The following is a 12,339-nucleotide window of genomic DNA, read 5'->3' on the forward strand; positions in this document are numbered from 1 at the left end:
AGTGAGTCGCCACGCTGTGAGGAGAGATAGCTTCGCAAACAGCAGCAGCGATGCGTGAGCACAGCAGCAGCAGCAGCAGCAGCACGGTAATTCATAGAAGGCAGCCCGTCTCCACACTAAGTGTCTGAACACTTACACACTTTATGTATTTCGGGCTTCGAGTTTGAGCACAGTCAATAAGGAGCTAAGTATAGGAAATTCATTCAAATTCATTAGTGCAACTTAAATATGAATGTGTTTACATCAAGATCCAAAGCACAAAAACTGGCACTTCATCACTGTGGCACTGGATTTCTTTGGCCCTAACCCCTTATTAAAATACTGTTAACAGCATTGTTTAATGCCAATAGTACCTTAGTTGGTTTAATATAACTTGATGGATTAATACAGGCTCCGAGGCCAGAGCTCGAACCGCCACATCCCCGTGTGGCTTTAAATTCCACTGAATCTAGTTTAATCACTTTCACTTTGGTTTTGTATCTTACTCCTATCTCACCATATTAGCTTGGTTGTGTCTTATTCTATCTTTCAATATCTGGCAGTTATTCAATATTACTGTGTATATTTGACAGTTCTGAGAAGCTCATGGTCCAAATGTGTCACATCGTGTGCGGCTGGGCGGTCATGCAGAGGAAACACCATGATGACTGATATACTGTAAAGAAAAGCTCTATTCCTCTGTTTTCTGGACGTTTTAGTGTTTCCTTGGCATCACAAACAATACAGAAATTAAAGAGATGAGAAGGATGGACTCACGTTTTCTCCATCTCAATTTTAAAAATCACTCAGTATAACTTAAAAACACGTTTCTCATTCATGTCTTGTCCTCGCTTGTTTTGTCCTATGATCACTGCGCTTTGAATTTTAACAGCCTGCTGGGAAAGTTTTTATATGAATGAAGTTTGATTGATCACAAATATCAAAGGAACTCCAAAGTCGTCGTGAATTTCGTTTCCAGTATTCGGATCTCATTTCTTCTTTGGGCTACGGATGCCAGTCAAAAAGATCCTGTCATGTCCGCTCAGGTCTACCGCCAGTGATGATAATTGTTTTGTAGTTACTTAGGACGGTTAATATTGTTTAGCTGTACATTTTACAAAATTCCCATTGTCCTACTTAAGAGAAAAAAAAAAAGAAAACTGGACAAAACAGTGTTGGGATGCAGGGACCAATCCTCCCATGCTCGACATTAATTCAGGTCAGTCAGAGGAGAATAACCGTGTGGAACTGAATGCTGAATGTGGATAATATGCACACCTTAGAGGCCGTTAATAGGCCTTTGGGGAGCACAGGAGGAGCTCTCCTCATTGATTAGAAAAGGTAAATCTGAGCCAATGTGTGTGTGTCCGCTTAAAGAAGTAGAAAAAAAAAAAAAACCCTCACACTGTAAACTGCTATTCAGCGGATTGTGTATGGCGGTGCTAATTGCAGTAAGCAATAGGGTTGTCAGGACCCAGCGGAGGCATTTAGGTCCTCGTACACACACGGTCCATCACTGTCTGAGAGCAGACCTACATTATAAACACCTGTGTCCCCATTCCAGCCCGGCTCTGCCTGAGAGCTGACCCCTGCCCAAATACTATTAAGCCGAATGTTAGCGTGCATTGATCACCTGTCATCTGCTGCACAGGTATCGCTAATAGAAATTAGAGTAACACGGACAGAAACATTTTTAAAGCCGCCGCTCACAGTTTGTAAATCTCCGAGGTGTTTTTACACTTAACGGAAATTAGAAGCATTCTTGCCCATTAAGAGCTTACGTGTTCAGATCTTCGGGGGACAATTTGTTGAGTCTGAGTAAGCAATCTGCCACAGACCACAAGAAAAACAATCAGCAACCAGGTGAGGAGAAAATATCCTAACGACTTACAGTGTGGGAGCAAAGCTTCATTCCTTACAAATATTTATCATTTACTGGCCTAAAAAAAAAAAATACTTATGTCAGTACAAATGCTATTTAAAATGTTCCTCCGCACTCGTACCACAAGTTCACACTGGCCTTTTTTCTGTCCTACTGTCAGCTTCTTTTTTCCCACTTTCTATTTATTCACTCGTCTCTTCAGGCTCATAAACCATTTCTGACAGTTGGCAGTAAGCACCTTTTATATAGACAGTCGTTTTACATCCCTGTGAAAAAAAGATATTTCCCATCAATACCACCCGCACCTACACACAGATGTATTACAATGCCACTTTCCTCAAGAGCAGAGTAAATCTTCAGATGCAAACCAAATCTCAGATATGAGGGTTGCACCGTAACGCATGATCGGTGTGTTTTCGTGATGGTGAATTTATCAAACTGTAAGTTCAGAATCTAAATGTCGGCATCGTGAGTTTCACTGTGTTGTCAGTAGAAAATCATTTTACATACTCAAAATGGGGAGTAGGAACTGATTAAGGAATCGGTTAACACAACATTTTTGCAATTTGAGATCGCAAACAACAGGTTGCACGCGGCTACAGAGGACATAAGCACTGTGAAGACAGCACACACACACACAGAGACATATCTGCCTTTAAAGTATCAGTCGTGTTTATATTCATAGTCTCGCTAATTATTCTCGCACAAACTTTACAACACTCAGATTTATCATATTCTGGAGGTCATGTGTAGCTTAGAGTGTTAAAAGTTGCAAGTGTGACGATGTAACCTTGAAGCCAACTACTGATGCTTGGCTTGTTTTTCTACTGAATATGAGTTTTGTACTTTCAATGATTGAAAAAAACATAAAAGTGGTGATTGATGCAAAGCTCCTTTGGTGGAATAAAACATGTACGGATCATAAAGTTTTGATATCTCGAGTTTCTGCTGCATTTAAAAACCTTTGAGGAAAAATCCCACAGATGTTTCAGTTGTCGGAGGAAAAAAAAAAAAGCAGAAATAGTGTCTTCTGTTTTAAAACAAGCCAAGTTGAGGCTAAGTTTGTTTAGTTTTGCCAATAACTTCTGTGATGGTATTGCATGCTATCGCACATCAACCCACAGCTCAGTATTTGAACCGGATTACTGGATTTTTCTTCAGATGTGCTTGGGCATTCGTTCGTGTGCGATACTTTACCTCAAAGAAAACGGCCATGGCAGCGATGATGCGTCTTTCCTTGATGGCGGCACTGAGGCTGTCAAAGTCGTCTGAATTATAAAGGTAGATCTGCATCTGGGATGGGAAACAGAGCATAAACAGTTTGAGGAGTGGACAAGGCGGGCAAACTGTTCGGCCATCAATCACACGGACACCGTGCTGAGGAGCTGATGAAAAGCTGTTCTGAGGGGCATAAAAGAAGGTGTATTTATCACTCTTATAAATCTCCCATAATCTGTGTCATTCCTTTTTGTGTGCTGCCACTCCTGGAGGATGCTCGAGAAATACAGCATCCAGCACCTCAAGGCGAGCGTCCTCGCCGCCGCAGTCACGAACAGAGAGGAAGAACTGGTGAAACGCTCTCTTTTCCTCCTACCCCTGCTCTAACATCTAACAGAATGGTGCGCTTCTAATCATTGCTCCCAATTACCTTAAATCACCCACAACACGGCTTCTGATTTCACAACAAAGCGTAGGGTGTGTGGGTATAACATTTAAAAAAAAAAAAAAAAAAAAAAAAAAAAAAAAAGCAACCCCGTATATACCTGTCATGTCTGGTTTTCACTAAAAAAAAAGATTCATATTTCTTTAATTTCAAAGCAGACATATTATGGTAGGGCTGATCAAAATCAGCAAATGAGTCTAAAAGCAGCAATTGGAGCTGTCCATCATCTTACTGTCAAGCCTCTTTAAATGGAATAATCCTTTCATGTCAGTGAACCAAGTTAATTGGCAATAAGAAAAAGGTCCTAGATGTTGATTTAATTACAGGGTGTGGAGCCTTTTTTCTTGTTCAAAGAAACCACCCGGCCCAATTTGGTGTGCCGACAACAGATGCAAAAAGCCAGAGCAAATAAGTGTATAAATAAGGACGGATCCTCAAACGTGAACCACAGGCATGAACCAGGTACCAAATGACTCAATAAAGATAATTCAAGTTAATCAGTTTCCTTCAGAGCTCCTTTAACTGCAGCCTTTAATGGAACTAATTTGTTGTCTGAGAACTCAGCAAGAAAGAGGGCTGGCCATTCATCACCCTTCAGATGTTATTAACTACATTACCCAATTAAGCTGCCCCCCTTAGGCTTCATTTACTCACTGAAATGAGCTCATGTGACCCGCTCCTGTTAATGGCACACTTTGGAAAACTTGATTTTCAATTATATTAGGCATTACATAGCGATTGGGGGAAAAAAAAAAAAAAAAAAAAAAAAAAATCAAAAAATTTGAGCGATGTTGCATGCTGTTTACTGGTCGTTTAGGAAGATGTAACACGAAACCCCCCTTGTTATCACGATAGTCATCCGCACTCATATTGTGGGAAGTTGTTGCTACAAAGGAGCACAGGCAGGTGGTCTGACCAATCTACAAGCTGTCTGTAAAGGCAAATTGAGGCTCTGGCTACATTTCTTGAGCCTTAGTTAAGTCTAAATTCAGCGTATACCAGTTATATTTTTTCTCCCATTCTCTGGCACAAAGTGAGAGCGAATACAAAGCGCTGAAAGCTGCTCTGCATTCCCAAGTTCCACTTAAGCACAAACAGGTGAAAAACAAAGTCATGTTTGGCATGATTTCCCAAGACAGCAAGCTATCAAGGCAAGACAAGAAGACTGCGAGAAATGAGTTTGTGTGAGCAGAGATTTTATCACAGCCACACAAATGTATTTCTCCTTTCTTTTAAAGGTAATTCTTTCCTTTTATGCAGCTGAATTACCCAAAATCATTACTCCATCTTTTCACTTACGCAGCTACAAAAGAGCAAAGCACCCTGATTTTCTACAAGAATAAAGCATCACACTTTCTACGGCAGGTGTTATTGAACTGGAAAAAAAAAAAAAAAAACCCTAAATAGTCACATTACAGATGAGACGCAGAACATCTGACATTATCAAAGGATGGAGATTCATACCAGTCAATATCCTGCATGTTCTTTTGACACTGGAGCAACAGAGCGCAGAACATCCACAACAACATGATTTTCACATTGACCCAACATTGAACTGCTCTGAATAGATGTTTACAGTGTAACGGCACCGCAGACCTGTCGACGTAATCAAATATAGGAGTCTGCTCACTCCAGCGTTTCTACAGCTTCTTATATGGAAAAGAAGAAACCCACATTTGTATCATCTTGACCATGTATTAGTGTGGTTGTGGCTGTTGCTAGGCAGACGCCATGAATGCACATTGTTTCATTTGCTTTAACGGCATGCGCTGCTTTGTCCAGTAAATACAAGCGGATGATCTGAACATCTTCACCAATGATGATTTCTGGATTCGGATACCGAGACGGACGGTTGCAGTAAACCGGGCAGGAGTCTTAGCGGCTGGAAACTCCATCACTTCCCAGCATCCTTCACTGGATGTCATCATCAGTAAGTAAACACCTGTTTTTTTAACATGTTTTATTTCATTTTATACAAGTGTTTTAAGAATTTTTTTTTATATTTGTAGTGTGTTTTTTTATTTGGATGGGTTATCTGGATGGGCGCAAACGTATGGGCATCGACCTCAGCTCATTTACTCAGTCAAGGTCTCCAGTGCGAGCGACGCCTCGCTCTTTTTGTGTATGCGCGCCTCGACACTTCATACATTCATACATCTCGAGTGCTTTGCGCAAACGCATAGCCTTCCAAGGTGTGATTTGTAATCCATGTATAATTAATCTAACCTCGGTGACACCCTAATAAATTATTAGGAAAGATCTCCCCGTGGTACCCCGCGGGAGAAAAAAAAAAAAAAAAAAAAAAATCCACAGTTTCATTTTTCATTGCGCTGTTTGAGCGAACAGGTGGTCCATCTATCGATTTCTCCACTTCACTCCCATGAAAAAGACCATGGCTAGATTAATGTCAAGCTCGGGAGCCACCGGTCGAACAGCCCACCGGGTTCCCGTCTTTCCTCACGCAATCATGTTACAAAGCCAGATGTACTCCATAACACAGCTCATTGAATTTGAATATGTCTTTTTCCAACGTTTTACTGATATGTATACTATACTTGTGTCTAGGCAGGTGGGATTAAAATAATTCCTCCCACTGTAGGCGTAAACGCTTTATGTGGGATGTTATATGCAACGCAGGGCTGATTGTGACTCATTCGGTGTGGAGAGATAATTAGGCAGCAGATTGGAAAACGGTCTCTGTTTAGCAGAGACAAATAAGCCCTGGAGCTCAGCCTCCAAGGTCAGGCTACTCAAGCCTTAAAAAACAAAACATATACACAAAAACAAAAGCCGGTCTACGCGGCTGAAGTTCACCGGGTGCGCCGTTGCACAAACATTTACACACAACGCGCAGAGTTGTGCTGCAGACACCGTGTCAGATTCGATATAATCCGAAATACATCAAATTGTGCCAAGTCATAAATATGAAAAATGAAAATGGCACGTCTTACAGGATGGAGCAGTCAAATGGCTAAAGGCTATATCCTACACAACCATATTCCCCTTCAACCATTCATCATCTGATTTCACTCTTTTACCTTCTGGTTCACAGTGTGAAATAATTCATCATGTTTGATATATGCGGGCTGACTTATTGATAACACAGAATAATTTCTGAAAAGCAGGCCTCCCACTCTGTGCTGCACCATGTGCATATATGGTTAACAGGAAGTACCTTTTGATCAAATGTGGAAGAAATTCCCTTTATGCACTTCCTGTGGGAAATGCAACTGTTAACTGTGCATTTTTATGTGACTGCTCTATTGCCATGTGTGGCTTTTGTTGGGCCTGGTTTCCCCTCAGGTTTTAATAAAGCGAGGGTCAGGTCAGTCCTGTCTGGGCTGCATGTTTTTGACTCGCTTGTACGAAGAATGAATGACAATGTCTTTTGCATCAAAATAAGTCATTACTGACCGCAGCCACATCAGATTGTAACATTTCTACCATCAGTTACGCCCTTTTTTTCCTGATAACTTTTCCGATTCTGTTCACCTCCAACTTGTTTCTTCTAATGATTCACACATCAAATTAGTGATCAAATCACTAAATTTGACCCTCACATTTACCGATTTATAGAAACTGCTCAGCCACCTGGTTTTATGACGCTCCCGCATGTAGCATGTGTTATTCGGCTCATGGTGGCTGAATGCATAACAGCAAATCCACGAGCCACATTTGTATTCTCCTCCCGTATAGATTTGCGTCACTGTGTGCGTGTTTTGTTTTTGCTCTCCGTGGCCATGTGTTTGTGTTTTTCTTCCCTACAAATTATTTCTTTTAATAATGGAATGAGCGACTGTGTACTGTTCCCACACGTCCCCTGGTGAGTCTGTATTATGTTGCTTATTTATGTAAAAAAAACTCCCCATTAGGCACGCCGGCGTTTGATTCAACGTCCTTTTGACAAAGGAGTCAATGCAAAAAGCTTTCGTCGAGAATGCACACGCAAAGCTACACATCTATATTTCACATCTATACATTATATAACCGGAGGGCATAATTTTCTTGTTCTCTCAGCTTTTATTCCCCCCCCCCCCCCCCCCCCCCCCCACCAACAGCTGTCCAAATTAGCCATTAAAGTGAATGCCGTCGTCTTATTTAGAGGCGCACCATCAAAGGAGCCATATGCACAACAGCTTTATAATGGCTGTATATAATCTGCTGCCCTTTAACACTACGCTGAGCACAAAATGATGTGGCAAAAAATAAATCTAATTACTCAGCCATTCAGCATCAAAAGCCGCGCCTGCAGAGAGGACTCCAAAGAGGAGGGCCGAGAAACAAACAAGAGGAGGACTCTCGCTGCGTTCGGAGATGGATAGGACACAGAGGCACAGCAACAGCTACTCCCCGTTTCCATACGCCGTTCAATTTAAACTAATTATCAACAATTTGAGATCAGGAGGAAAGGGAGGTCCAAACCAATTTTTTTTTTTTTGTCTCTATAAACTCCACAAATATAAAAAGTAAGCTACATCCGCAAATTCAATTTAGATAATGAATAGAAAAATGGCATCATAAATGATAAAAAATTGAAAAGCGCTAATAACTCATTCTCTGCACAGCGCAGAAAGACTGCGCGTTCTGCTTTAATCCATGAGCCAGAATAAATAATACAGAAGGATTGCAGACTTCATACCCTTTTATATCTCTGTAACAAGAGTGGAGGTGATGATTTTTGTAGCTTTCCTTTATTGCTCACAGTCTGTTCTCTCTTCTTTCAGGCCGGTTCGATAATACGGCTTGAATTCTTTTTTATAAGACCGACGTTGCCTGAAAAATTCCAACGTCTTTGAAAATCCGCAGTCCTGCTTTGAGACAAAAGCCCTGTTTCACTTTACATTTGGGTCCAATAAGACAAACCGAGACAGTCGCGCATTACGTCATCCGGGGGAATTATCTCACCAATGTCTGAATGAGCTTGTTTGTAAGTAAATTAACTTGAAAGTGAAAAATAAAAAACAAAAGGCGGGGTTGTCTGGCAGTCTGGCTGTGCACACAAACATGACAATCAGCTTTTAAATCTCTCGGGTTGCGCACGGCTCACTTTAATTTTTAAAATTGTTTTGTCGGTGTATATTTGACCTGGGTATTCAACATGAGCGAGGATACTCTCAATTTTGCCTTAGTTTAACTTGGCTCAATCTGAATATTTTAAGTTTCTGGTGTTTTATTGAACAAGTTTCATATCAAAAGAAGATATTTCTTAAAAAAAAATAAATAAATCTTATTATGCTTTTAACTAGCCTCTGCTGGGCTTCTTTCTGGAGTCAAGTAGAGTTTATTTTTTGTCATTAGTATCAATTACTCTGATTTTTGTGGCCAAACGTCGTGATAACTCATTGCCGGGAATTTCTTGTGCCATCAGAAAGCTTAAAAAAAAAAAGATCATTTAAAGATGGATTTCTTAAATATTGGCTGTACGCTTTAGTCTTGACTTGTTTGATCTAATAGACACCTCATTTCTAATTCAAAGAATGTGAATCTTTCTTTCTATACTTAGTGCAGCAGAAAAATAAAACTAAGCCTTCGTCCGGCGAGAGTCGATACTTAACCAGATGTGTAACCAGGAGGCAAGACACCTGAAACTGGCACAAAAACTCATTCATTCATTCATTAAAAATCAAAGGTCACCAGAAACCTTTTTCTTTTCCGAAAATGCTGCCACATTATCTAACCAACTGGTCTTATCTGTATGATATATACACAAGGACTGAATCCTTGGTTTAAGACTTCAAAAAAAAAAAAAAAAAGTTAACATAATGTGAAATATTGAATTAAATAAAAAAATGTATAAGCTCTTTCTTAACCAGAGCGGCTGAAATATGAGTGGAATGTTGAAGGCGGTTTTCAGATAAGCATCGAGGTAGCTTTAATGCCTATATGATTCATGTCGAAAAAAAAAACAAAGCCACTCCAGGCACAGCCGCTTTACTGACATGCCTAAGATTTGAACCCCATGTTTAAAGGAACGTGGTTGAGGCTTTTTGCTGCTTGTGCGGCATTCAATTGGTGTCAGGCACACCATCAACCTTGTGCGATGAATTGAATGTTAAAGTTCAGTTTTCTTCTCTGGAAGCAGCTCCAGTAGCAGCGTGTAAGTCAAAAGCTTCAATGCCGATAGTCGAAGACTGTAGATGTAGATTTTAGTGTTGATGATTGTTTGGGTCAAAAAAAACCAGACCGTATATTTCTTCATTTCCCAAGTGGCAACACTGAGCTTATATGATAATTCGAAATGTGCAGGGAAATGTCTAAAAACACCCATTTTTTTTTTTCAAATTAAGTGAAAATTTTCAAATGTGTTCAACTGACTTCAAACACAAATGTTTTCTGCTGTGGCGTTTAATATCTAAATTAAAAGTCACAGCCATGACTCTAACCGTTCACGAAGGATCGTGGTCTAAACACTTCATGAACAATTCAGCAGGACATTCGACGACCTGCACATTTGTCACATTGTATGTTCGCAACAGGGACGTTTTACCTCCACAGGAAACTTCCTGCCATTTATGCTGTGCTCAGAGCCTGCTGATCCATTACTCTGGCCCCAGTGGAACTCCATCTTCTCAGCCTTAAAGCGCCCTGGCAGTCCAGCACCTCTCACGAAGTAGTCATCCTTCAGAAGGACGGCAACTGGAGACGGGGGGAGGGTAAAGAAAGAAGAAGAAGAAAAAAAAAAAAAGGTCGGTATCAAATTAAGAAGGAAACTCATGCAAAGGAGGTAAAATGAGATCACTGATCAAAGACTAGCCTCCAGAAGCTCAGGTCTGCTCATTATTTCTTTACACATAAGAACACAACTTCATTTTATGATCTAAAATCACGCGTGTCTTCATGTAACTGTTGTGGAATTGTCTATTTCAGTCATGGAATTGTGTGTTTTTTAGTTTGTATATCAAAAATAATCTGAATGTTGTCACTGATGTGTTGATTCTGAAATGTCTACATGCTTCAGATATGAATCAGCCATCTTTACTTCAAAAAAAAAAAAAAATCTCAAGCTGAACAACCTTGGACTAACTCTTTAAAGGGGACCACTTGTGCTCTTTTGTATCTTCTGTTAAATACAAAACATTTCACTGCAGACTGTTCGCAGAAAATGCACCTCGGGTTTCAGAAAACCTGAGATTGAGGGTGTCTTGTGAGGAAACGCCGCCCTTCAGGCTGACGTGAACGTTTGGTACGGACCCAGTTTGCACGGTGTAATGTCAGATCTTCACACGGGTCTGCATCAGGTCCGCCGCAGCCAGCCATGCAATTAGGCTGGTGTCAAATTACAAACTCTTGATGCGGCACTGCTAAAAGAGAGGTTTTCTGGACGCTGGCCAACAAGAGCAATGCCAGCTAAAAGGGAGGGAGGTCAGAGATGCGAAAAAGGCTTTTTTTTCTTCTTCTTCTTCTTCCTCCAGACAGAAACCAGGACAAGCGACAGTGTAGGAATAAAATCTGAAAAAGCCTTGGGAAGTTGCATAACACGAGACTCCCAGCTCACCCTTCACAATGACAACAGAGTAGCTTTGACTTGTTTTTATGCATAAGAAATATCAACACTGTTCCCTTTCCCCCACATTTATGTTAATATTGAGATTCACAACTACTGAATCGCAGACCTGATATAATACTAACCCAGAAAATGGTGAAACACGATTTCTTTAGTCAACTATTCTTTGCAACATTTTAATGGCTACAGAAGACAGAATCGCCATGATATTTGCTTCTTCAGGCTTTTAATGGGTGCTGATTTCAGAAATGGCTGAATGCAAAGTCTGTATCGACCCACACTGGAACCAACGGCGTGGCCTTCAGAAAGAGTAAAAACAAGTCTCCACTGTCTCCGACGGTCGATTGGTGGGATTGTGAAAAGCTACACAGTGAAACGGGTTCTGTCAAAGCCACCATCTTCCTTCAATCTTTTGAAAGAGATAGAAACATTCATACTCTTTGTGATCGTCCTCCACGTGTTGGCATTTTATTTTATTTTTTTTTTTTAACAAGGCTGTAAAAAGTTGGTGCTGCTTCTGCAGAATACGAGGCGTTTTGTCATACAACATAACGGACAGCCTCTGCAAATGTGAGGGTTTCACATTTTTCAGCAGAATTAAAGAAGATCTTTAGTATTTTGAGTGAGGCTACAATAACTTACAATGTCTTGTAAAGACTCATGCAGTACTCACCCACACACACACACCCACCTATGGGATTATAAACAATATCTATCCATCTATCGATGATTGCAAGAGATTGTGAGTAAATACACATATGAAGTGTTTGCCTGCATGCTTTCCTGGAGACGTTTTCACTGATTGCTCAATAACTAAGTGTAAGGGAACTTTTCAGACCCTTGAGCTGTGAAATTACACGGTGCTAGGCTAATGTGTCTACATTATGAATTTCATGTGGAAATTAGCTGGTTTTACTTCCAAGAGGACCTCCTCTGAATATTGATGGCTTCTGTTTTTATCTCGCATTCGCACTAAATTTGAATTTTGAGAATTTCATAATGATTTTGCTGGTTCAGTGGAATGGCAGCTTTCCCTGTGAGCCTGCTGCTTCTGCTAGGATTTTAATCGGGCTGCAGTTACGTTCCCAGACACATTTAATGCAGATTTCTTTCTCCAATTATATCTGAAACTGCCTAACAGCTTTCTGAAATCCCCCAAAAAAATTAAGCAGTAAGAAAACAGTCCCTCTGTGTGAGGGATGTTGTATCTTAACCTGAACTACGGATGCAATCAGTCAACTTAACAACCCCACATTCAAATAACTGAATGTGATGATCTCGGTCTTTAAGGAGTGGAGACTATCAAAAGCC

General features: G+C 40.5%; 1 protein-coding gene across 1 annotated transcript in view; it reads right to left on the reverse strand.

Annotated features, from left to right (window-relative positions):
- Positions 1 to 12,339, reverse strand: part of LOC115388224 (receptor-type tyrosine-protein phosphatase gamma-like) — a 110,276-nt gene that overhangs the window by 34,107 nt on the left and 63,830 nt on the right. Inside the window, exons 4-5 of the mRNA XM_030091231.1 lie at positions 10,012 to 10,160; positions 3,059 to 3,154 (exon numbers count right to left, since the gene is read on the reverse strand). Coding sequence (XP_029947091.1) covers positions 3,059 to 3,154; positions 10,012 to 10,160 — 245 coding nt within the window. The remainder of the gene's footprint in view (positions 1 to 3,058; positions 3,155 to 10,011; positions 10,161 to 12,339) is intronic.

This window comes from Salarias fasciatus, chromosome 5, assembly GCF_902148845.1.
Source record: "Salarias fasciatus chromosome 5, fSalaFa1.1, whole genome shotgun sequence".
NCBI classification, from domain to species: Eukaryota; Metazoa; Chordata; class Actinopteri; order Blenniiformes; family Blenniidae; genus Salarias; species Salarias fasciatus.